Source organism: Equus quagga, chromosome 7, assembly GCF_021613505.1.
Source record: "Equus quagga isolate Etosha38 chromosome 7, UCLA_HA_Equagga_1.0, whole genome shotgun sequence".
Taxonomy (NCBI): Eukaryota; Metazoa; Chordata; class Mammalia; order Perissodactyla; family Equidae; genus Equus; species Equus quagga.
Window position 1 is genome coordinate 83,082,018 of NC_060273.1, and position 27,589 is coordinate 83,109,606.

At 37.5% G+C, this 27,589-nt stretch overlaps 1 protein-coding gene across 2 annotated transcripts; it reads left to right on the top strand.

The window, feature by feature from the left end:
• On the top strand, positions 1–27,589 carry SAR1B (secretion associated Ras related GTPase 1B). Of its 2 annotated transcripts, none has more exons than XM_046666515.1 (7): positions 1–147; positions 9,155–9,230; positions 13,455–13,574; positions 18,002–18,067; positions 19,793–19,896; positions 20,963–21,094; positions 22,741–27,589. In XM_046666515.1, the coding sequence occupies exons 2-7, from the start codon at positions 9,173–9,175 to the stop codon at positions 22,855–22,857; spliced, it is 597 nt and encodes a 198-aa protein (XP_046522471.1). In that variant the 5' UTR covers positions 1–147; positions 9,155–9,172; the 3' UTR covers positions 22,858–27,589. The 2 variants fall into 2 exon arrangements, with proteins under 2 accessions (XP_046522471.1, XP_046522472.1); XM_046666516.1 differs by lacking the exon at positions 1–147 and adding an exon at positions 303–381.

Sequence of the window (27,589 nt, forward strand, 5' to 3'; positions counted from 1 at the left end):
GCCCAGCGGACCGCCGGGAGTAAAGCACTCTCCGGCCCGGAAGAGGCTGATGCGGGATAGGGCCCCGGCGGCCATCGTGGGTTGCAGTGTAGTGTCGGAAGGTGAAGGCCGACGGCAAGGAAGGAATTAGGTTTTCTCCAGTCCCAGGTGAGTGGCGGCCTGTCCTCCCGGGGGAAGCGACGGGCAGCAGCTGTGGACCCCGGGGAAGGAGCACTTTTCGGGCCTGGGCCCGCTCGGGGCCCCTGCCTGTAGCTGGGCGAGAGAAAGGGGCGCCTGTTTTCCGCCCCGGAATCAGGAGGTGCGGGGAAGGACGATTTCCTGTCCTGCTCCGCTGGGGTCGCTCTGGCGGTTCTCCCGGCAGGACACCGCTGCTGTCAAACGGTGAGTTGTTTCAGAAAGAACGAGATGACTCTAAACTGCAGGCAAGCCCTCTCTTCCCCTCGGCCTCAGTTTCCTCACCTGGTAAGGTGAAGGCGGCAGAGATGGTTGACAGCTCAGGAGGCTGTGACGCGGCGTGTTGATTTCAGCTCTTCCAGTTGGTGTGGGGGCAAACCGAGCTTCTTTACTAGTAGTGGTTAACGTTTTGCCATAGCCCAGCTGAGTGGGAAAAAAATACATTATTGGGGGAAAACTGTAATGATTTATAAGTTATTCCGAGATTTTCCAACAAGATAGAAATTTGTTCTAACGACAGCTAAAACTCTGACATCGTTGGCCGAAAGAACCAAATTCGTCAGGAATTTAAGGTATTTGGTACGTTGGGCAAAATGAGGTGAAGTCCTTTTAACTTGAAAAATTAAACCTAATATTATTTGCATGTTCTTATATCAAGCTTTGTATTACCACGTGTCTTACGCTGAAGAATGTCATATGTTCAGTGTTAAAGTATCAGTTAAGAGTAAGTCACATTGAAGCAACGAAAGAAAAAGAAAGCAACATTTACCGTCTACTATGTGTAAGACCCTAGCTATTCGCTCAACAGTCAGCTAAGGAAGGCAGTAGCATCATCTCTGTTTTACAGATGAGGAATAAAGGAAGATTTACAATTTGTCAATAGTTGGTGGTGCTGATATATCAAAGTAATGTGTATATCTAATATTTTAGTGGATTTGCATTCCTTACCAAAATATTTTGAACTTTTAAAAATTTAAGATTATAGTTCATAGGCATTTTTTGTATTTGCAGAAAAGGAAGGTGTTGCCTTTATTTTAGAAATGTTAGAGAAGCGTTGTCGGTAATCATGAAGATTAGCAGTTGAAATAAGGTACATTTTAACTTTCCTTTCCTTGCACTTCAAGCGAGAATTGAGACAAAAGATTAGGCCATCAGAAATGAAAATCACTGCCGCATCATTTGAAGGTTATAGTTCAGAATGCCGTAGTAATGATTCATTATTTCTCCACCCTCTCCTTTAAGTACACTTGGCTGAAACTCATTTAAATTATTTCTCTGCAAAACATTACTAAGCAAATAATTTTAAAATCACAGTGTGGAAAAAGTTTCTCTTCCTTGTGTATTTAGGACAACTTCAATTAAAAGTATTTTAAGGATTGAATTTGTCATTGCTTATGTCGATTTTCATTTTCTTAATTCAATATAGGCAGATTCACTACTCAGACTCACAAACAACTTTTTTCATAATGTAGAGGATTTTTTTTTCCTTTTCTCACTCTTAAAAAAAATCCAATTGATGTTTGTCACAGATTTAACCTTCTTGCAATCGTCACTTTTCCCTAAAGGAAACTTGAGTATATACTTTTTGTTGGTTACGTGAACCAAAAGATCTATTTCCATTATTATGATTGCTATACATTCAATCCAAAAATGTTTTCTTGAGTTAATAGAAAACTGTTTCAAACCTTTAAAGACTATCGAAAGAAAATCTAACAATTTGGGCAGACAATATTTATAAAGCAGCATTGTCTTGAGATATTCAACATTGTTATTGTCCATCCTTAGTAATGCACAGGCCTTGCTACAATTCTACAAAATATGGTTGAGCAGAGTTTGGCCTTCTTTATATTCCTAGTATTATTTGAATTTGAGAGAGAGGTTTGCATAACTCCTAAATTAGCTTACAGATAGTATACTGATCTTAGGGAATATGTACACGTTTTAATCATAAACCTGACACAATTGGGTAGAAAATTATGATTAATCCCTTTTAGTGAAATTTCTTTACCTGGAGTTGAAGGAAACCTTTCTAGTGCCTTTTCTGGTGACAGTCAAAGACAATGCTGTTAATATTTAAAGTAAAATCAGAATTTTCAGTAAAAACTTTTTTGTATTAAAAGTTAATATTGAGGTAAACTTGAAAATTGATATTTAAAGTTTTGTGCTTTGAATTTCAATTACTTTAGTCTGAGTGAGTTAATCCCACCTTATAATGTGTAATATTCAAAGTATTTTCAGGTACGTTTTCATATTTAATCATTCTTATAACTCTGGAAGGCAGATGATATTCTCATTGTATGTAGGAGAAAACTGGGGCTCAGAACAATTGGCTTTCCCAGAATGAAATAGTAATATTTCAAACAATGCATATTAAATCCAGATTTTTTTTTATTCTAAAAAAAAAGACAGGTACTCCGTTTCACTGTAGCTCTCCCATCCTTTGCTTCCCAAAGTTATTAATGTATTGATTCTATAATCCTCTGATGTTGTATTTATCTCTTTAGACTATTAAGTCTAGCTTTTATTTTCTCCCAGCTCTACTTTTTAGAATATTTGTATCTTGTCATCTTCTGCATATTTTTCCTTATGTGTATTTTTTTTAAAAGTTCGTACCTAAATGGTTCTGTTTACTTATATAAATTAGTTGTAAATATTAAAAGGCCATGCAAATGTTTAAAATTGGCTTTCTTTAATTTTTTTATAATAGCTTTATTGAGAGAGAGTTCACATACCATAAAATTTACCCTTGTAAAGTATACAATTCGGTGTTTTTAGTGTGTTCACAATATTGTGCAACCATCACCACTATCTAAGTGCAGAACATTTTTATCACCTGAAAAAGAAACCCAGTACCCATTAGCAGTTGCTCCTCATTTCCCCTTCCCCTCCCTGTCTGGCAACCACTAATCTACGTATTCTAAGGATTTGCCTGTTCTGGACATTTCATATAAATGGAGTCATCCTTATAAGTTTAATGCGATGAAGCTTTAAGAAGTTATTTGTAATATGAGAGGTTCTATTCCATTACACCCTTTGCACTGATTTTCATGTTACTTGAGTAGATCACTTTTCTAATCTCCATGGGGACTTTTCCTGTTTGGTATTCATGCAATAAATAAATCTGCTGACGTGTATATGTTTCCTTCTTCTTGACCTTTGCTCTTCACATGTCTTAATAGTGTGTTCATGGTGTTGCGTAATCTGTTCTCAGGGCTTAGGTATCTGTTTGTGGCTAAGTAACTTTTATTCTTCGTTGGGCATTTTTACCTCTGCTTTAAAATGACTAATGACTCCCAGCTTGTTTTAAAGTTCTCAGAAACCATGACTTTATAGAAAGATAAATATCTCATTATCTTCTAAAGCAGAGTTTCCCCATATGTGTTATTAGATTGTTTCTCTTGGGACAAATTTTACAACAGCAAATTGGCAAAACAGCACATCTTATGTGAAAAATCCTTTTTCCTTTAAGACTTACCTCATTCTACCCTCCATCACCTGCCAACAGTCATCTTGAGTGAGAACTTTGCCACTTGATTCAGTCTTGCTTTCTATAGCAATCCCCTCCGTTCTTCTAGGTGATTCTGCTGCCTGTCATTGTGGGCAGTATACCCTGTAGCCTGGCTTCCCATATCTTTCACCTCTAGTTCTCTTCAGCTGTCTATGCCAGAGCCAGGCCGTGGAGCTTGCCGCTGCCCAGACCTGGTTCTCTTTGAATTCTTGAAGCCCACACTCTCCCCCACTTTGCTGGCACAATTCTGGCCCACTTTTCACTTCTCTCACCCTTTTACTACATCTACACTTGCTTTTTGACTAAAGATTTTCCCCTTATTTTCCCAGTTCTATTCTATGAGAAGCCCACCTTTGATCCCTGCCCCATCCCCGTCCACCACCTGCCTTTATACCGTTATCCACTTAGCCTGAACTTCTGATCAGATCACTTCAGCCTCTCTCACTAGTACTCCAAAATTCCTGTTCCTTTTGTCTTTTTTCAGTTCCTGTTCTGGAAGTCCTTTATCCCGATTCAGTCCGTGTTCTCTAAAGCTGAGCATTGCTTGGTGATGAGCATGGGGGAGGAGGAGGAGATTGGAAATCAGTGCACACTGGCATTACTGTGAATGTTTTTCAACTTCAGCAGAGCACTTGGCTCTTTTTAATAATCTTTTAACTTGATCGTTTCCCTGCAGTAGCTATTCAAATCCTTACTCTGCTCCTCAGAATTTCTCTACACCCTTTCTTCACTTTTGGGGATCAGATTCCTGCCACCTCTGCTATACATTTCCTGGCCCTCCTTCCTCCTAATCTTTTTTTTTTCTTCTTGAGGAAGATTAGCCCTGAGCTAACTGCTGCCAATCCTCCTCTTTTTGCTGAGGAAGACTGGCCCTGAGCTAACATCCATGCCCATCTTCCTCTACTTTATGTGTGGGACACCTACCACAGCATGGTGTGCCAAGCGGTGCCATGTCCGCACCGGGATCCAAACTGGCAAACCCTTGGCCGCTGAAACGGAAGGTGCGCACTTAACTGCTGCACCACCGGGCCGGCCCCACCTTCCTCCTAATATTGAAGGAAGAGATGTGCTCTCAGCCCACGCTCATCTTGAAACTTTGTCCCTTTTGGTTAATTCCTTTCTTCTCTTTCTCATCTTTAATCTCTCCCTTTCCACTAGCTCCTTCCCTTCAGTTTATCAACATACTCAAGCCTCATCCTTCCTTAAAAAGAAAATCTCATTTCCCTCATTCCATTTCGCATTTTTTGAAGGAGGAATCTCTTCTCACTGCCTCTACCTATTAACCTCCTATCCCACTCCTCAAAATAACAGCAACCAGGTGTTAAATACTTAGTTTGTGCATTTTATCTCATTTGGTCTTTACAACACCCGGGGAGATTTTGCAGAAGAAACTTGTGACGTGGAGATAGGCTCTGATGTGCTTTAAGTACTGGCTCTCCTGTACTACCATTCCACTGCAGGTTGCTCATGCTCTCAACAATTGTCTCCTTGTCACCAAAGCCAGCTGTGACATCTCTGAAGCTGTATTTGATGGGACTAACTTCTTTCCTTTCCACTTTTGCCACCATCTCTTCTAGTTCAATCCTTCCTAGGTTCCATTGGTTCTTTCACACCTATCTGTCCTTTAAAGGTGATCTCAAGTGAGAACTCATTTCTTCCATAGCATTGGGCTGGTACTTGAAGCAGGAGGACTTTAGGCAGAGATGGTGAGAAAGCATTCTGATGTTGGGAAGGAGAATGGGCAGAGGTTTTAAGGTGGTAAAGTACAGTTCACCAGCAGTGAATGGTAAGCAATTTACTTCCACCTAGGGAATGCTACAAGTTGGGAAGTAATATGCATTGAGCTTGGAAAGGTAGCTAAGAGGTAGATAGTGGAAGTTCTGGAATACTAGACTAGGAGTTTGACTGAATCATTTCTCAGCCCAAAACCTCTGGTGGTTCTCCATCCACAGGTATATGGTGGCCACATAACTTAACATCTAAATCAGGACCCTTTGAGAGTGAAGGGAAGCACTACACATTAATAATTACACTGAGATAACTTTGCTGAGACTGTCTGCAGCAAACTGGGAGTTATAGTCACCCCGACTATGCACCAAGTCAAATCTGAGGTGATGTTTTGATGAAGCCTCTCTGGAGGACATGTACAGCTGGGTAGAAACAAATTTTGAGATTAAGATGGTGGTTTAGGAAGGTGATATAGGTTCTTGACTAGGTGGCTCCTGTGGGAATCAAAGAAAGCTTGAGACCTCACCACAGAAATTGATAGAATTGAGGAATAGCTGGACATGTGGTGTGAGGAAGAGGAAAGAATTACATATCAGAGTCGTGAGCTGGTATGTAATCAGTTAAACAAATTAAAGCCTTTATAACTATTTGTTATAAAGCTGTAGAGAGCCACTGCAATATAAAGGAAAGGGCATAGACATGGAAGTCAGAAAGACCCAGGTTTGAAACAGAGATGTACCAGTCACTAATAGTTGAGTTTTAGTTATTATAACTTCAGTTTCATCTGTGAAATGGGAACAATAATATATAATAAAGAGTGTTGGGATGTTTGGTGGTGATATATGTAAAGTGCCTAGTTCTGTGAAGAAATAATAATACCAGCAGTTAACATTGAGTGTTTACTAGCCAGGTACTAAGTGTTTTGTGTGTAGCAATTTGTTTAATCTTCACAACAACCATCTCGGGTAGCTACTATTATGTCCATTTTATGGATGAGGAAAGTAAAGTAACTTGCCGAAGGTAGATAGTAAATGGTAAAGTCCTGGCTTCACTCTTAACCTCTAGACCATAATGCTCATAGGGGTTCAATAAGTGGTAGCTGCTATTTTTTTGTTTGTTTTGCTTTGTTTTATTAAATTGAAAAACTGATTCAGTATTATTTCTTTTTTTTTGCTGAGGAAGATTTGCCCTGAGCTAACATCCATGCCAGTCTTCCTCTAGTTTTTAGTATGTGGGCCACCAGCACAGCATGGCTGCTGACAGAGCAGTGTAGGTCCACACCCAGGAACCAAACCCAAGCCACCAAAGCAGAGCACACCAAACTTAACTGCTAGGACACCGGGGCTGGCCCTCAGTATTGTTTCTTAATGTCCATACAATGTAGGTACTAAGCATGAAGACCAGATGCCTAAATGTCGTCTCAGATTTGTTTATCACTCTGGCTCCTGCCCCACTAATGAGCACCTATTGCTTTGTACTCTGCTTGCAGTCCCCTAGCCCCACTCATATCATCTCACAATACCTGACTATTTGTTGTATCCATTCAGTTTTCACCTCTGCACATGGTATACCCTTCGCAACCTTTTAGCAAACCTTTCGTTGATCTTCAAGATTCAGACTAAACATCATCCAAGAAACCTTTCCATAGCTGCACCTTGTTGCCTCTGTAGAACTATGGAAATAGGACTGTGGATAAAGAGACGAGCAGGACTGTTTTGGTTTTTTTTAAATACATAATATAAAGTGCATTTGTGAGCATACTGTTACCTCTCACTGTTGCATTATTTTTTTCTATTATTCTATTTTTATGTTCTTATGATCATTAATCCTCTAGTAGCTTGTGATTTACAATATGGCATTTTCTTCTTTGTATAAATTTGAAACTCTAAAGGGTAAGTCATTACCATCCTAGATAATATCCTATTCAGTTTTAGCATTTTTCAGGAAAATCACATTTGTGTAGCTAACTCACCACTCAAGACTATAACCTTTTTGAGAGAAAGAGCCATGTTTATCATCAATATTTGTATTCTCCATGGTGTCTAGCTCAGGACCTTGAGCATAATATGGGCTCAGTAAACATGTATTGAATTGAATAAAATAACACACCACTGCTTTATTTGATTTTCTACAGTGAAAATTATGATTCTTTCTGAAAAACATCTACCTAAAAATCTTCAGAAAAGATAAGCCGCTTTTATATGTTTTCTCTGACTATAAGTTTCAATTTTGACATGACCTAGAGTGATAATAGTAGAAGGTGTAATTTTCAACTTGAGTAAAATAAGAAGTTCTAAGATATTGGATACTTACATGTATATATATATATGTTGCTGTTGTCGTTCTCATTCTTGTAATACTGACACATGAAACTATTCTTAATTTGCTAGAGGTAGGCTGTCTCCTTTCTCTGTCTCTCACTCTCAGGGTGATAAGGTCTCTTAACACCTTATCCTCTAGGAATTCTGAGTTTGGTGGACCCATCTGTGTCATGGTTGGCAGCCCACTGTAGTGAGGTGGTTAAAGAAAGCAGTGTTGTTTGTCATACTTTGCCTAAGGAACGTCAAAGATAGCACAACCCTTCAAACTTTTTGGATTTAGGCCAAGTTTTGCGCCTAAGTTCTTTTGTTCAGCTCTAGAAAATGAACTTTGGTGACCTGAAAGTATATTTTTGTATATGTGTTCTTTCTTTTCTCAAGAGGCTTTCTTTTCCTCTTATTTTCCATATTGGCCCTATTAGTTTATCAAGCATGTATGAAATAAATGCTGAATTGAACTATACTCTGTATTTCCTACTATAACTTAAGAAAAATTTTTTTAGCATTCAGTAACATGATTAAAATTGGAAAAATGCAGAAAAATAACCCAGAAATTTACCACCTGGTACCAACTGCTACAAAAAAACCAAAAGACGTAGAAAAAGAGTTTTTACTCCACATAGGTATGATCTGACTTGGAAACTTACTTCATTATCATAAACTTCCTTTCTTCTTCCCCCCGTTCTTTCTCCCTGCCTCCAAAGTTTTGATAAATATTCCACAGGCCACTTATTATAATTTATTTAACTTATTGTTGAATTAAATTATTTCCAAATAAATTTTTCTTATGTAACAATTTGATGCACATCTTTTTTTCCTTTCTTTTTTCTCTCTCTCTCTCTCTTTTTTTTTTTTTTGCTGAAGAAGATTCACCCTGAGCTAACATCTGTGCCAGTCTTCCTCCTTTTTTCTAGTATGTGGGCCACTAGCACACCATGGCTGCTAATAGCAGTATAGGTCCACACCCTGGAACTGAACCCAGGCCACTGAAGCAGAGCGCACCAAACTTAACCACTAGGCCACCAGAGCTGGCCCTGATGCACATCTTTTCTATATTTAGGACAATTTCTAAAAGTAGAATTCTGGGTCAGATGATATCAACAGATTGATTTTTGCCAAATTGGTTTTGAAAAAGATTTGTACCAATTTATGTTGCCACTAACAGTGCTTCTTTTACCATATCTTTTCTAGTCCTGGCTGTTACAGTTCTTTTGCACGTTTGCTACTTTGATGGGCAAAAAATGGTTTCTACTTGATATTTTAATGGCATTTTGTTTTTTATGCATCAGTATAGATCACTTTAAACCAGCTTGGATAAAAATGTTTAACTCTTTATCTTAAGTTGTAGGATTATTTACTCAGAGTTGGCGTTTAACATTGTTGGTGTTTAATGCTAACTACTAAATTCAAAATGCTTTTTTTCCAGACCCTGTAAGATTTGGATATGTCCTTCATATTTGACTGGATCTACAGTGGTTTCAGCAGTGTCCTACAGTTTTTAGGTAATGTTGGCCTTTTATTCTCTATTGTTATCCCATTTTATCTGATTTATATGAAAGTGCTTATTTGTCTAGAACCTCTTTATATGTAACCCATTAGTTACTGAGAACTTTGAAATCATACGAACATGTTCAGTTACTCATTTTGTCCCTTAGAAATTATGTAATCTTGGGCAAATTACTTTCTCCTCCTTAGCTATAGTTTCCTTATCGGTGAAATAACAATAATTCCTACCTCTCAAAGTTGTTGGTAGGAATATTATTAATAGGAATAGCTACCATTTATTAGCCAGTTTACCTAAGTACTTTACAAGCTTTATCTCATTTAATCCTAACAGAAATCTAATGCATTATTTTTGTTATTATAAAAATGCACGGTCCATAAAGTGCCTTGTATATCATGAATGACAGTTTATGATCTGCTAAATGAGATTTATTTACTTGGTAATTCTGACTAGTGTTTTCCTCTCCTTATAGATTTTAAAGATAGGAAAAATCTTAGCTTCTTATTCTTTAATTGACACCTTTAACTTGTCACATTTTTCAATGAGACAAGCTTTTGATTAACTTCCATGTTGGGATACACACAATTTTATTATTGTAATAATTAATGAAAATATTTCTGGTCTCCTATTTTCAAATCTTGTCCTAAGTTTAGTCTCTCTCTAATCATTGTCTTGTGAACTGGCAGAAAGAGAAGCATTTCATGTAATTACAGAGTGGTCAACATGGTCCCAAACTGGCCACCATTGTACTTACAGAATGGGATCTCCTATAGCTGTTTCTTCCTCCGCAACATAATCTTAACCACGGAAATGAATTTTGTTTGACCACTATGTATGAAGAGAACAACAATGTGAGATCAAACTTAGTTGAACCTCAATATTTACAAATTTTTAAAAACCAAGGGTTTTTTTAAAAAAACTAAATTTCTCACATTTTATACTGTCACTCTACTACAGGTCAAATGTCAGATCTCTCTATACTACCTCCAAGAGAATTCTTTTTTTTTTTTTTTTTGAGGAAGATTAGCCCTGAGCTAACATCCACTGCCAATCCTCCTCTTTTTGCTGAGGAAGACTGGCCCTGAGCTAACATCCGTGCCCATCTTCCTCCACTTTATATGTGGGATGCCTACCACAGTATGGCTTGGAAGTGGTGCCATGTCCACACCCGGGATCCGAACTGGCGAACCCCGGGCCGCCAAAGCGTAACGTGTGCACTTAACTGCTGAGCCACCGGGCTGGCCCTCCAAGAGAATTCTTAAATCTTTTTATCACACTGAAATATGTTAACACATATTTGCAACAACTGGGTCAGAAATAGGGGTTTTAAACTTTATTATACTGGGATTTGGTGTTGTAACTGGTTGGAATCTATATCTCAGTTTATAGAATAATGAATCTAGTCTGAATTATATTGAAAAGGCAAAAGATTGCATCATAATCAGGAGCAAGAAGGTTAATAGGGCAAACATTAGGAGGCAATGTAGAGAAATGGAAACAAACCAAAGCTGTGAGTTCAAATCTCAGATCTGACTTTAGCATTTAAGCAAGTTAACTCTGAGCCTTCATTTCCCCACTGTAAAAAAAGAGGCTAATAATGCCTACTTCAGAGAGTTATTTTGAGGATTAAATGAAATAATGTATACTGATGCTTAACAGTACCTACTGCAAAATAAGAATTTAGTCCAACCCGTTTTAAAGAATAAGGTTTGTGTTCTAGGTGTTCCCTTTTGGAATCTTAGCCAATGTACTTTTACCATTTAAAAGTTGGTGTAGCTGCCAGCCCTGTGGCCGAGTGGTTGAGTTCACACACTCCACTTCAGTGGACATGGCACCGCTCATCAGGCCATGTTGAGGCAGCATCCCACATGCTACAACTAGAGGGACCCACAACTAAAATATACAACTATGTACTGGGGGTATTTGGGGAGAAAAAAAAAACAGATACGTTAAAAGTTGGTGTGGTAAGAATGATTGCATTGTTTAGAAACAATCTATACAGAAACCTTTTAAGAAATAGAAATAGTAGGGGCTGGTCCCATGGCCGAGTGGTTAAGTTTGCACGCTCCGCTGCAGGCGGCCCAGTGTTTCGTTGGTTCGAATCCTGGGCGCGGACATGGCACTGCTCATCAAACCACGCTGAGGCAGCGTCCCACATGCCACAACTAGAAGGACCCACAACGAAGAATATACAACTATGTACTGGGGGGCTTTGGGAAAAAAAAGGAAAAAAATTAAATCCTTAACAAAAAAGAAATAGAAATAGTTAAATTATTAGTTGGAATTCATAATTAAAGGAGAAATCTAGTATCCTAGCTCAAGTAGCCATGGACAGTCTTCCCCTTAGGATCCGAATTGTTGGTTAGTAAGTGATCAAAAGATTAGAACTTCAAACAATTTACTTCTTAAACATAAATGTGGATAAACAACTAGGTATTTTTTTGTCATGAACTTAGAAAATGGATGGCCTGAATCTATAATTGCCTAATGTCTTTAAAAGTTCATTTATTGATTGAGTAAATATTTTTTGAGCTGCTACTATGTCCCCTGTCATCATGTAATTCCATGGGAGTTAGACAGTTAGACACATGAAAAATAAAGTTCCATACCACTACACATCTATTAGAATGTCCAAAATCCAGACACTGACAGCATCAAATCCTGATGAGGACATGGAGCAACAAGAACTCTCATTCATTGCTGGTGGGAGTGCAGAATGGTACAGCCACTTTGGAAGACAGTTTGATGGTTTCTTACAAAACTAAACATACTCTTTTCCATAAAAACCAGCAATCATGCTCCTTAGTATTTACCTAAAGAAGTTGAAAACTCATATCTACATAAAAACCTGCACACAGATGCTTATAGCACCTTTATTTATAACTGCCAAAACTTGGAAGCAATCAAGATGTCCTTCAGTAGATGAATGGATAAATAAACTGTGCTACATCTAGACAATGAAATGTTATTCAGCACTAAAAAACAAAAGAGCTATCAAGCCATGAAAAGACATGGAGGAAACTTAAAGGCATATTACTAAGTGAAAGAAGCCAGTCTGAAAAGGCTACATACTGTGTCATTCCAACTATATGACATTCTAGAAAAGACAAAAATAGGGAGACAATAAAAAGATCAGTGGTTGCCAGGCAGTGGGGATGGAATGGGATGACTAGGCAGAGCACAGAGGATTTTTAGGGCAAAGGAAATACTCTGTATGATATTATAATGATGGATGATATATCATTATACTTTTGTCCAAACACAGAATGTACAACACCGAGAGTGAACCCTAAGGTAAACTTTGGGTGGTTATGATGTGTCAATGTAGATTCATCCTTGGTTAAAAATGTACCATTTTAGTGAGTGATGTTGATAAGGGTCTAGGTTATATATGTGTGGGGACAAGGGTCATATGGGAAATCTCTGTACTTTCCTCTCAATTTTGTTGTAAACCTAAAACTACTCTAAAAAAAGTCTTTAAAAAATAAATAAAACTCAATGTGGAATTTTGCAGTTAAATGCCAGTCTACTATAAATTGGTCAATGCTTTCTTTTTCTATCAATTTTCACTTTATCTTTGCTTGGTTGAAATATCTAAAATTATGTGCTTGGTTTTTTTCTTTGTTTTTGCTTAGTTTTATGCAATCCTGTGAATAGTTTAACCTTATTCTCAGGGAAATTTGACAATGAACTAAACTTTTTTACTGAAAAAGCTCATGTAGTTTTTGTCAAAAATACTTAATTTATTTTCATCCATGAGAAATCTCTTTAATTTTTCTTTTGGTCTAGCTTCATAAATACATGAAATCAAATATTTTATGAATGTTTCTCTAGTAGGAGACACAGTTATTCATTTACCCCTAAGTTGTCAAGGGAATTGGCATTTTGGCATTGCAGATAAATTTAGGTAACACAGATTTATTGATTAGGGCAGAGTTTACTTCTATAATGAATAGAGGCATTTTATACTTTTATAATTTGAATTCCCAAATCATGATATATTTAAAATAGCTCTTCAAAACTTAAAAATAGACTAGAAATCCAAGCTTATTCAGGCCAATTTATAAAATCTTAAAAGTTTAAAAGATTAATAGAAATCTAGAGTAATTAGGAAAAATTATCTAAATAAACTGAGTATTATATTATACTTTTATTTAAAGTCATTTTTTTGGATAATCTGTGTCAGATAGCACTTTGACTAATGATGGCTCTTACTCTGCAGGATTATATAAGAAAACTGGTAAATTGGTATTTCTTGGATTGGATAATGCAGGAAAAACAACATTGCTACACATGCTAAAAGATGACAGACTTGGACAACATGTCCCGACATTACATCCCAGTAAGTAGATTCCCCCATAAAATCTGTTACTTTATCAACTGATAACCTATTTGTTGGCACTAACCAAGAGTTTTTTTGTTTTTTGTGGGATAAATTATGATCAAGTGATTTGACCTGTTCTTAAAATAGTATAGTAAATAATAGGTGACCCAACTCCCAGGAAGTATATTTAGATCTTGAAATAGTACTTATATATTCTTACCAGTTAGCACCCCCTTCTCCAGCTAGAGGAATTTAAAAGTTATTGTCTCAGGGATTATGACGTGATTGAGGTCTATCCAACAAGATATTACTTAAGCTATAGTCACTGTTACCTTGTTTACATAATCTGAATTTGTTTCAAATTTTAAAACTGTGCCATTTTAATCATTATTCAGGGGACAGATTATAGTCTTACACTTTACTGGTAACTCTCAACTTACTAACCATTTATTTTTCTAGTCTTAACATCCTCAACAATATCTAATATAAAGACCATAGAATTATCCTAAAAAACAGGTCATGTACTGATACATTTATAGAAAATTTTAAAACAATTGTAAAAATAATTTACTGTGCTTTCTTTAAAAAAGACCACCTAAAGACATTAATAATGACTCTGTAAATCACTTAATACATGTCATCCTGTGTATAAGGTTATATAAGAGATACTGTTTGAGAAAGTAAGTGTTAAAATGACAAAATTATTAGAAACAGAAGCCTGGGGCTGGCTGCCTGGCTGAGTGGTTAAGTTTGCGAGCTCTGCTTCTGCGGCCCAGGGTTTTGCCAGTTCGAATCCTGGGCGCAGACAAGGCACCGCTCATCAGGCCACGCTGAGGTGGCGTCCCACATGCCACAACTAGAAGGACTCACAACTGAAAATACACAACTATGTACCGGGGGGCTTTGGGGAGAAAAAGGAAAAATAAAATCTTAAAAAAAAAAAAATTAAAAAAATAAAATTAGATAAAATAAATTAAAAAAAAAAAGAAACAGAAGCCTAATTTATAAATATCTATGACCTTACTTTTACTGTTGAAAAGAAAATCAGGGGCCACCCGGTGGTGCAGTGGTTAAGTGCGCACGTTCTGCATCAGCCCAGAGTTCGCCGGTTTGGATCCCGGGTGCGGACATGGCACCGCTTGGCAAGCCATGCTGTGGTAGGCGTCCCACATGTAAAGTGGAGGAAGATGGGCACGGATGTTAGCTCAGGGTCAGTCTTCCTCAGAAAAAAGAGGAGGATTGGCAGCAGATGTTAGCTCAGGGCTAATCTTCCTCAAAAAAAAAAAAGAAAGAAAAGAAAATCAAGTAGACACAGATTTTAAAGACAGATTAATCCACAGATTAATTATGAAATAATAAGGGTGGCCTTAATAATGAGTATAAAATTGAGAACTGGACAAAAAAAGTAGATAATATGATAGTCATTTAGTTCAGTAAATATTCAAAGAACAAGGTAGGAACAAAACAAAGTACCATTTTCTCTGTAAACTTGTTAGTGAGTGAAATTGGAAAAGGGAAATTTGATAAAATTGATAAATCTTTTTTATATTACGAGAAGAGAGTGGGGCTTGGCAAATAAGTTTCTGATACAAGAACAATACTGTTAAAAAAATTGATCATGGTGAAATTGAGTATTTAAAATTGCAAAAAGAGCAGAATTAGAAGAGATTACAGAGTGGTCTTGTATTAGGTGTAAGTTATTTTTAATTTTTTGATGTTGCTCTCTTTTAGTTATTCGGCAAATACTTATTGAGCACCTACTTTATGTTAGACATTGTTTAAGTACTAGGACTAAAAGCAGTGGCACAAAACAGGTGTTGTCATAACCTTCCTGCAGCTCATATTCATTTCAACTTATATTCGACAATTAATCAAAAACATGTGTGAAAAAGATAACACATATCTACCCTATTGTCTGGCAGTTCCACTGCTAGGTATTTATCTAGGAGAAATGATAACGTTTGTTCACTAAAATCATTGTACAAGAATGTTTATACCACCTTTATTTGTAATAGCCAAAAATGAAACAGCTCAGATGTCCATCAAAAAAAGAATGGATACACAATGGAATTCTACTCAACAAGAAAGAGGAATAAGCTACTGATACAAGCTGATGCATATCATACTGCATGGAAGAAGGTGGTCACAAAAAAATTACATGTTGTATGATACTACTTACATGAAATTCTAGAACAGGCAAAACTAACCTGTGGTGATAGAATTCAGATCAGTGGTTGCTTCTGGGAATGGTGGTCGGGAGTGACTGGGAAGGGGCAAGAGAGAACTTCCTGACGTGTTAACAGTGTTCTTAATTTTAATCAAACTGAGACTTCTTATATAAAGCAAAGAGTGTATTGGGGATTGTAACCATGGAGGTAGTCTGTCAGCCACGTCTAAGTATTCTCTTTTCCTTATGGAAAGGAGCACACTTTTGACACAAATTGTATTAATTATTCATTCAGCTGTCAGTCTACACACAGAATTTTAAAATTCTTTTAACTGTTACCATGGTGGCCACATTTTTTAAAAATTAATTTATTTAATTTTTAGGGGGTGAGGAAGATTGGCCCTGAGCTAACATCTATGCCAGTCTTCCTCTATTTTTTGTATGTGGGATGCCACCTCGGCATGACTTGATGAGCAGTGTGTAGGTCTGCGCCCAGGATCTGAGCCTGCAAACCCCAAGCTGCTGAAGCATAGCGCATGAACTTAACCACTACGCCACCAATGGGCCCCCTACATACAGTTTTTTAACAAGATAAGCTACTCTGGGGCATCAGCAGTTATACTGAATAGTTAACAGTTATACTGAAGTTTTCATTGTAATTGCAGGGGGCTTATGCTTTTGGCCATGAGGGAATAACAGAGTCAGGAATTAGCTTCCTACTGTAAATGACTAGAAAACTGAGCAAATATATACTACAACTGTTTTCAGGTATTGACCAATAGCTAGCACAGGACTATGATTCCTGAGAGAAGGAAAACAAACCCTTCTTTATTTAAGCTTTATCACAGGAGATAGTTTTTCTATCATGGTGCAGGGAGAGGAAACCCAAACATAGCCCAGTAGCTTGCTGAGTTGAAGAGATGGAGAACAGAATTTGGGGAGTCTGAGGTGACTAGAGTTTACTGGGCAGAGTACCAAAGACGAAGAAGCTCTGCAGAGAAAGACCTTCAGAAATTTTCATGGCCGAATACCAATCTGTGCATGCACAGGGTAAAACTCTACATGGCCAGTCAAAGAACAATTTCTCGAGAAAGAACAATTGTAGTGGAGCTGATAGCTAGTTAATTCCCAGAGCTCACATAGGAGTGGGAATCATTCCTGTTCCCGCCGGCCAGAATGGAGAGACCTGGTTAATACACAGGGCACAGGTAGAGACTCCAAAAGGATCATTCATTGGTAATGGCACTAAAGTAGCCCCAAAGTAAAGGCTAAGATCTGCCCTAACAAAACTTAAAAATTGATCTGCAAGCAGTTTAACTGCCTACCAAAACAAGGTCCAACATTCTTTAAAAGAATATAAAATCTAGCATCCAGTCAAAAATTACTAGATGTGCAAAGAAGCAGGAAAGTGTGATCCATAATCAGGAGAAAAATCAGTCAGTGGAAACAGACCCAGAAGTGGCAAAGGTGATGAAATTAACAGATAAGGATGTTAAAACAACTGTTATAATATGCTCAGGGATTTAAAATGGAAAACATAATGAGGAGAGAAATGAAAGATATCTTTAAGACAGAACCAAATGGAACTTTTAGAAATGAAACATACACTGTCTGATATTAACAGCAAATTAGACAGTGCTGCAGAAGGAAAGACCAGTGAACTCAAGTCAACACAATAGAAACTGTGTAAAATGAAGCATAGAGAGAAAAATGACTGAAAAAAAAATGAACAGAGCCTCAGTTATTTGTTCGACAACATCAAGCAATCTAGCAAACCTATAATTGAAGTCCCAGAACGGGGGAAGGGAGGGAGCAGAAAATACGTTTGAAGAAATAATTGCCAAATTTTTTTATTATAATTGTATTTGTCATTAAAGACTGTTACCTGAGAAATAGGACAGCCATGAGAGAAAATTGAAATTTCACCTGTATCATTTAAGATGAATTACAGGAAAAATTATTATGCTGGAGCAGTCACTTGAATTCACAGTAAATAATTGTCTGAATAGATTACCATTTTCAGCAGGAGAAATACAGAAAATAAGTGTTGGGTTTGTGGCAGGTAATAAATGCTAGAATTGAATATTACCATTGCTTGTCTACATTGTCAATATGAATTGGAGTATATCTAAGTACAACAAAGAATTCTTTTATCATTTCTTCAATGTTTGATTTGCCCTTAGTTGTAATTAAAGTAAATCAAACATTAAGTAGCAATATATGCCATGAGTGGATTTCCGATTTTCATGTTGTAAAAATATTTTGTATTATTATTTAGCTTCAGAAGAACTAACCATTGCTGGCATGACCTTTACAACTTTTGATCTGGGTGGACATGTTCAAGGTAAGATTCTATTATTCTTATAGCCACTTTGTTTCATTTTAACTTAACAAAAATGTGACCATTATGTTCCAGTGCATGAAATCTCATTCTATTCAAGGAACGTCAGAGTAGACCTAAAATTTAGGAATGATTGCCCCTTTATAAATGCTTTAAAAGCAAAGAGTGATTCTCATGATATTTCTGGTCAATTTAAGTCTGAATATTGCTTTTGGTAGTAAAGCATACGAGTAAAATTTAGCCTTCATTCTCTCTCTGCTCCAATCTACCTTTCACATGTAGTCATAAACATGTTATGAATATGTTATTGCTATGTATAAAAAACTTTCAGTGGCTAACTCATTACCTAGAAAATAGAGGCCAAACTCATTGATCTAGCATTCGGAATCTGTGTGATCTCGTCCCAGTTTACTCTTCAAGTCTTGAGTTCCCACTACTGCCCTTCTCATTCTCTACTCCAACCAGACCAGACCCTCTTGGTGTTCTCTCACCTCTGTGCTTTTGCTCGTGCCATACCCATCCCACCTTCAGGGCCCAGTTTAAGTGCTACTACCTCCCCTGAGAAGCCGTACCCCACTGGGAGTGCTCGCAACTGTACTTCCATAGCGCTTAGAGCATTTGTGTACATGTCTACAAGTTTGGAAAGACTGGTTTATCTCCTCTGCTAAACTTCCTGGGACTAAAATCCTGGTCATTTTTCATATCCCCAAAAGGACTTGGCAGTACCCAGCCATAGTAATTCATAAATAATGAATATTACAGAGTTAGTGAACATACTAAAAACCTCATATGACAGAGGAATTTAAAAATGTGGACTAAGAGAACAGATTAGTGGCTACCAGGGGAAAGGTGGGGTCGGGGGTGGGCACAAAGGGTGAAGTGGTGCACCTACAACAAGAATGACAAACATTAATGTACAACTGAAATTTCACAAGATTGTAACCTATCATTAACTCAATTAAAAAAAAAACCTCATATGACAAATAGTTGGAAAGATTTTAAGTAGTTGTGGCTAGTGTAAACACATGACACATATAATAATTGTTTGAAACATACAGAAAGTAATTTCTGGAATATAATGATTAGAGAGAATTGAAGTCTAATGGAGTTTGTCTGAGACTTCATTTCTATATTGTTTTTAAAATATATCATAAAACTGAAGTCAGAGAATAAAGTTATTTTCCCCAGGGTAGCCCAAAAACTGTCTTCTCTTCTAAAAAAGAATGTCATGGACAAAATTACCCCAACGGTTTCCTAGACTTTAGTTAATTTCTGTTATGAGTAGAACAGTTTGCTTTTATTATTTTAACTTAAGTCTGTACTCGATACTAATTTCTTTCTGTCGCTGACTCCAAATTTATCACTGGCAAAAAACTGATAAACTAGAAATGTCAAAGAATGAATACTGCGTATAAAAAATAGCAATCCTCCGATGAACTTAATGTTCATCATTGTCCATTGGTAGCAGTACTAATTCTACTTCTAACATGGGAAAATTGGGGCAGAGTCAGGTATTTGACTTGCCCACAATCAAGGAAAGCCTGAAATTTCTTCTTTGGTCTTCTAGAAAGACTTTGGGCAACACTGAGTTAAAGGTTAACTTGAGTATATAGTGAAGAAGCAGCAGCTAAGGGATGATTACATGTAATATCTTGTTAGACTCTTCCATCAAACCATCTGCTAGATTTGACCAGCAAATAAAATCTAACTCCTGATTGTTTTTGTTAGCTCGAAGAGTGTGGAAAAACTACCTTCCTGCTATCAATGGCATTGTATTTCTGGTGGATTGTGCAGACCATGAAAGGCTGTTAGAATCAAAAGAAGAACTTGATGTAAGTTAAATAATTAAAACTAAACATAGTTGAATCACTCTAGTAAGCCTGAGGAAATGGGTTGGAGATCTAGGTATCAGAGTGCAGCTTTTCTGCAGGCTCTGATGTGACTCCTGGCAGTTTGTGGAGCTCAGTGATTACTCTCCTTCAAATGCAGAGGGAGTAACTTGGAGTAATTGTAGCTCTTGAGGAAGTACTAACACAGTCTTCCTTCCTGAAGACGAGCTCACTCTGTGCAGTATGCCCTTGTGGTATATTGTATGTCTGCTACATTCCTAGAGTGACTTGGTTTTGAGTCCCTAGTCATCCTAGGATGCCAGCTTCTTCAGGAGACGGCCAGAACCTGGAAATGGTATAACATGCCATCTTTGTCCCTACTTCCAGGAGCGAGCAGGGCCATGTGTAGCTACCTCCCCTCCCCCTCCCAGGTCAGATGCTTCCTAAAGGGGCTCAAGAGCAAAGGGCAAGGCCAATACTAGATCTGGGGCTGCAGAGAAAGCAGATCCATGATTTGACTGAAGGTTGACCTGACCATGCCTCTGCCCAGAGCAGGCAAACAAATACTTGTTCATGCGGAAAAGTTCAGGTAGGTTCTCTGGTCATGGAACAGGGTCAGGGAATTCTTGAGTTCCTACTTTGTGTCAGGCAGTGTGGATTTTACCTCATTTAATTCTCAAATCAACTCCATAAGGTAGGTGCTACTATTCCAAATTCTCTCTGAACTTCAGTGAGGCTTATTTGCCCAAGATCTCATAACTTGGAAGCAGCAGTACTAGAAATGAAACCAAGTCTGCCCACCTTCAGGGTGTTGGCTCCAGTTACTGCACCTCACTGACTCACAGAGTGGGCATTTACAGAAGGAGCCTTAGGGAGACAGAAGAACTGAGCTTTTGGCTTCATTGAGCTCACTTTAAAATGCAGGAAGACTTTGCCAAAGAAAGTTGGCAAAACTGACGTGATGTGATAGAGTCCTTGATACCTACTTGGTATCTTGTCAAAATGAGCCCTTGAGATGGTTTCATACCAACATCTTGTCTTTTGTTTTGTTTTGATTTTTTTTTTTCAGTCACTAATGACAGATGAAACCATTGCTAATGTGCCTATACTGATTCTTGGAAATAAGATCGACAGACCTGAAGCCATCAGTGAAGAGAGATTACGAGAGATGTTTGGCTTATATGGTCAGACAACAGGAAAGGTAAAATTATTTTTGAAATTATTATTTTGTGTGAATATTTCAGTCAACAGTGCAAATGTCAGTTTATTTTGTTTATTTTTATCTTCTGAAATAGTTTATTCTAACACTACCCCTAACAGTAACCATGCTTATTAATAAGTCCAGTTTGTACAGTCTGTCTTCTTTTTTTTAAATTAAAGTATAATTGACATATTAGTTTCAGGTGTACAACCAAATGTCTTCTTAAGTTACTATTGTCCAGCTACGCAAGCCCATTATTGTTATATCTTTTTCTTAAAAACTGACATTTATACATTTGTCTTTTTTTTTTTTTTTGTCATGAAGATTAGCCCTGAGCTAACTGCTGCCAATCCTCCTCTGTTTACTGAGGAAGACTGGCCCTGAGCTAACATTCGTGCCCATCTTCCTCTACTTTATATGTGGGATGCCTACCACAGCATGGCTTGCCAAGTGGTGCCGTGTCCGTACCGGGGATCTAAACTGGCGAACCCCGGGCCCACAAATTGGAACGTGCACACTTAACCACGGTGCCACTGTGCTGGGTCTTTTTAATTCCCTCATTTGTTTTCTTTCTACCGCTGAATGAGACCTTTTCTTGGTGATAACAAAAATGTCAAAGCTCATGCTTATGGGAAACTACGTGAAAGCTTTCAAAGTTTGATTTATCATAAATATTCAGAATTAGCCACCAAATAACATACTTGAATGTTTCAGTGGTGTGTTTAGGCCCCCAGTTCAGTTTTTAGTCCCTGAGTTCACCAGAGGAAAAAAAATAAAATGTAAACTTGGGCACAGGAGTGTTTTGGGTTTTTCTGAACATATACTTTATAATAAGCTTTAAGACATTATTTTTTATTCATTTTTAGTAGGATTTGTTTGAGGGGAGAACCTTAGTTTTGAAAAATTCCAGAGTTTACAAATAAAATTTCTTTGGTTTACATATACTCTCTCAGGGTAGAGAAATATTGCAGCCTATAGAAGGAGACTCTTATGTTAGACAATGTAGACTTTGGTCTCTTTTCTGTGTCTTCTTTTTTTTTTGTGAGGAAAATTGAGCTGAGCTAATATCTGCCACCAATCTTCCTCTTTTTGCTTGAGGAATATTCGCCCTGAGCTAACATCTGTGCCAATCTTCCCCTATTTTATGTGGGATGCCATCACAGCTGGCTTGATGAGCAGTGCTGCGTCTGTGCCCAGGATCCAAACCTGCGAACCCTGGGCCGCTGAAGCGGAGCGAGTGAACTTAACAACTACACCACCAGGCCGGCCCCTGTGTCTTCTTTTTTAATAAGTCAACTCCACGTTAATTTTAGGAAATGCCTTGTTTAGTCATAAACCTACTCAGAGAATGTTTGTCTTTAGTATTAGTGAAACCAGTTTGGGTAACTTGAATTTTTCTAAGTCAAAGATTATTTTCATTCTTGTGCCTCACAGGGTCACCTCTTTCTCACTAAGTCTATACCTTGTCCTAAAGTGGAGCGAGAGAAGGAGGCTTCCTGTGCATTTAGGGGGCTTGGATGCCGAACAGCCATGGCTTTGTGAGAGTCACCCTTTGTTCTAAGATGAATAAACAGCAATTCTACTAGGGAGTGGAGCCTTTATTTCCTAAAGAGGTCATCCAACATAATGTCTGTCTTCTCTCCTAGGGCAGTGTATCTCTGAAAGAACTGAATGCCCGACCTTTAGAAGTTTTCATGTGCAGTGTGCTCAAAAGACAAGGTTACGGAGAAGGCTTCCGCTGGATGGCACAGTACATTGATTAACAGCAGCCTGCATGGGTTCCAGGCCTCACCATGCAGGCCTACTCAGAGATTTGACCGCTCAATATGGATAACTTGAATTCAATAGACTTTTGTTGGTTAGAAAACAGATGTTTTTTAGGTTATTAATATTATATCAACTTAATTTGAGTGAGAATTGAAAACTGATTCAAGTTTGAATATCACAATGTTAGCTTTCTAATTCCATAAAAATAATTAGTTTTTACAGTTTATAATCTGACATTATCCCCAGTACCATTTATAAAGAGCAACTTTCCAGCGGTACATTTGAAGCACTTTTTAACAACATGAAACTACAAATATAACCATATTTAACAGCTCATCATGTTAAATTTTTTATGTACTTTTTTGGAACTAGTTTTTAAATTTTAGATTATATGTCCATCTATCTTAAGTGTACAGTTAATAATTAGCTTATTGATGATTGCATGATGCCTTACAGTTTTCAATAATATTTTTTCTTATGCAAACGTCATGCAATAAAATAAACCCTATGTTTGGCATCCTTGTTGGGCAAATGTTTCATTTTCATGTGTCTAGCTAGTATACTCTGAAATTTTGAGTATTTATATTATACATATGAAGCAGTTGTTGGGAAAGGAGATTGCTTCAGAATATTTAGGATAATGTTAAGTCCCTAGAGACTTTCGTGTTTACTAGGAGACAGATTGTATTTGGTTGCACCCTAGTCCACATTTATCTCTGAATCATGTGTGTTTTTATCAGTAACACTACCATTACCAGTGCTGATGGGGTCCATGTCCTAGTCCCTGTCGGATTGACCTTCTGAGGAAAAGCATCTTCTCTGGTACAACCCAAGGTTGACTTTTGGTTTGATAGGCTCTATAGCTCCTTTCCAGTTGTCTAATTCTGAAGTGTCCCAGTCTTCCTGGTGCCCGGTTTGGTATTTGTGCCTCTTCACCAGGAGCAGTGACAGGCACCAGTCTGCCCACATTAGAGGTACTCTCCAGTCGCTATACTTCATGGTACTGCCCAGGGCAAGTGACAAGTAGGATCTTGTGCACTTTCTGCAGTTTCATTGTGCAGGCCTGCATATTTTAGGAAAGAGAAAGCCTGTTCTGCTTCAGTTGTCACTGAAATAGGGGATTCTGCTTCTGTCCTATAGCTCTTTTGCATTCTTTGGCATATTTTATTTCTTGGTAAAAAGAAAATGAATGCTTGCATTTACTTGTCTTTTTTCTTAGTTGCTCTCAGCTAGCTCCTACTTGACAGCACAGAGGGTTTTGTTTTTAGATATAATGCTTGCCATGTGATAATATGCACAGACCTCATTGATAGACTTGCTATTAAAATTTTAGTTAGCTTTTTAAAGCATTTTAATTTCCCAAGAAATTGAGTTCTTTTTTCCCATTTGTCTGAGATTCCCATAATTATACTAAAATTAGATGAAAGATAAGTGCCAAATATATATTTTAAGGACTCTCAAGCTTAAGATTTCTGTCTTGGTTATAAGCCAAGATTTTATAGTATATTTAACTAATTCTATTGAGAATAGATTGCTCCAATTCTATAAAAAATAATTTTAATATCAAAATGACTGTTTTTTCTAGCTGTTGTCCAAATCGGAGTTACTGTAGTCCTTTCTGTCATCAGTAATGTAACACATGAGTCAGGTAAGGATTGAGGAATATAACTGGAAGAATGACCAGTTAGCTAAACCGACAAGGTTCATTTCCTAACATGACCGTTGGTTGGAGTAATTTGGCTATTCTATTTCACTTTCTTCTTCCTTCTAAACCAAAATAAAAGAGCTTCTTCCTTGTTTAGAAACATCAGTAGCACCATGGGAAAAGTAGGAAATGCCATTTCAGCCTGTTGGTTTCTTCTGCCAGATATGTTTAAAGCACTCGCTTCTCATGCTCTGACTAAGCAGAACTAAGCCTTATTGAAAGGACTGCCTCTCTTCGATGGCATCTCTCTTCAGTACCTGCAGGGACATGCCTTTCTTCGGGTATTTCCTAGTATCTATTGTGATACTTGAGACGTTAATTATTTGTGTCATAAATTGGTATAAGAGGAAAAGCTTGCTGGTTTTTCTAGAGGACAAAAGTGCTTTCTGGTACAAAATATCTCAGTCCAGGATTCTCATTCTAGTTCTGACACTGGGATCAAAGAAACAGTCACTTTGTGGACCACAGCTAAACTGAGGATGTTTTCCCAATGATGTAAGATTCTCATGGCCCAAACCTCTAGAAATGAAGCTGCTCTTAGCAGCAGCTGGCTTTCTTCCCAGTTCCAGGGAGATGGGCCTGCAAAGTTCCTCAGCCATTGGGCTTACCATCCAGCTTTGAGAGCTCCTGATACATTGAGTCGCTCCCCTTCAAGAGAAGCACATTAAGAGTACAATAAGAAACAATGGGGACAACATACGTACTCTGTATGTGCCTGTGCAAGTGTGTGCACCTGTGGAGTATTTCGTAGATAAATGGAAGTATTGGAGACATAGGTTAATTTTGTACCACCCACTGTAAGGTGTGAAAATGTAGTTGGTAACACTGTTGTATACATACTAAGATTGGATTCCATATAAATCAGGCACTGTTCAAAAGATGTTTTAAAATCTTAAGTAAGTCCAGAACTCTATAAAAATATAAAGTCTCAGCCCACTTTCATATTTTTAAAGAGATTCTTAACCCCACACCTGTTTAAATGACTGCTATTAATTATACTTTTGGGTAACTGGTTAAATTGATAGATTCCAGTTTATCGCAGTGAACTTTTAGAATGGAATGGAATTACATTTTTAAAAATTGGGGCATAGACATTTCCTAAAATATATGAAAAAAATCTTCTCACCATTGGCTTAGTTGATCCAGTATCTTTGAGTGCCAAAGAGCTATGAATTCAGATATTGCCTGCATAGATCTAAATTTTAGTTTTGTGTGCCTGTGTACGTATACAATTTTACTGTGGTTTATAACATATAAGCAGAACCTTGTTTCTTTTCCTTAATTTTCAACTATCTCACACTTCTCTGTAGTGCTCTCCAGCACATAAACTACTTGTAAATCTTTAAAATCAGGTAATAGCTGTTGTAATAGCATTTCTTGCCTCTGCAAAATGATTTGATGAACTACATTCAAAACCCAGCATTTTTACAAGTTCCATCATTAAAAACAGTATACTTCTAGTTGGCAGGATTTGAGAGTTTCAGGAGAAAGGTTTACATTTTCTGAAACTGTATTTGGTGTATGACTCACTGTGGCATTTCAGTCTGTTAGTCACTTACATGACTAAAGTTTGCAAAGATTTATTGCTGAATAAATTTTGACCAGAGTACACTGAGAATAGCTAATATAAAGGGAAGTCTCTCAAAATATGTTGTTTTCATTTTATTTAGAGTATATTATTTGGATCATTTTAAACATATGTAAAAGTTGGTGAAGCTTCAAAAAATATCGAAGAAAGCATGAATAGAGATTAACAAATATAAATTTCTTAATGCAAAATTAATAGGAAATTAAAGATTTTCTATAAACTTTTAAGTTCAGAAAACAGTGTATCTTCAGTTAAGGACTAAATTCTCAAAGCTACATGTTGATGCTTCTGGTCATTTCCATCATTGTCCTTTTGAAATGTAAATTAGTGCTGTTTAATCGGGGGTGGGGGGGGGGGGGGGGGGAGAACAAGCTCTAGGAATAGGGCCTGCACCTCTGTGTGATTGGGATTTTGTCACAGCCACGTTTCCACTCCTGAACCCTGCAACCATCCTCCTTCACGCCCCCAACCCTGCACTTGGGTAAAAAGATCCCTGAGGATGAAGAAAATCGACAGTCTGGTGAAGATGCAGTTCTGAACCAACTAATTTTTGTCCTCATAATTTGGAACGTTCAGTAGCTAATATATTTAATACCACTGATTGATGGTTCAGGGCTTTAAGCACACTTTTAAATAGAATCCAAAGTAATCAAAGTAACGGAAGCAAACTTACCTGAAGTAAACTTTGTTTCCGGAGTGCCGCCCGCCCCAAATAGATTTTTAGGGCAGAAATGGGAAGGGCTTTTGAGTGATTTCACGCAGAATTATTTTTGGAAAAGCTGCACTGGAATGCATGAATTCTTCTTGAGTATGCATTTTGAATGGGGGAAGGATTAGATTTAATTTTAGTCTTAAATATTTTGTGATAAAGGGGGAGAGTGACAGTTCTACAGTTTTTGACATGCAAGTTGGAATTGTTTTCATTATCACGTGTAAAGATTCACATCAGAACGGCCAGCTACACGTGGGTTGCATTCCCTGGTGCTGCTCCTAACCGGAACTCGCAATCAGTCGCCAGGCTGAGGCGGGGCAGTCGGGGTGAATGTAGTCACGTTACGTTGAAACTGATCAAAGTGTTCTCCGCGGTGAGGCTTTCAGTATTTGGCTGACTGCACGGTATGTTGAAGTGGTAAGTCGATGATAAGTTTTTCATCACTAACCTTGTTTGCACTTTTGTATACCACTGCTTGCACTAGCATTTTAGTGTGAATTTTAACAGTTGTTTTACGGTGTATACAGATTGTTAAGCATAATTTATATAAAGATGTTTCTGTTTACTTTTATGTATTTTACAAAGAACAGCTACAGTAGATGGTTAAATGTTCTTGAATTGTGTTTGTATGTTGTTTTGATTATGTTCTATATTCTTTTCACCCCCTATGAATTTGAGTGTCAGGAAGAGAAAAATAAAATGCTAACCTGGTCTTTGAAAAAC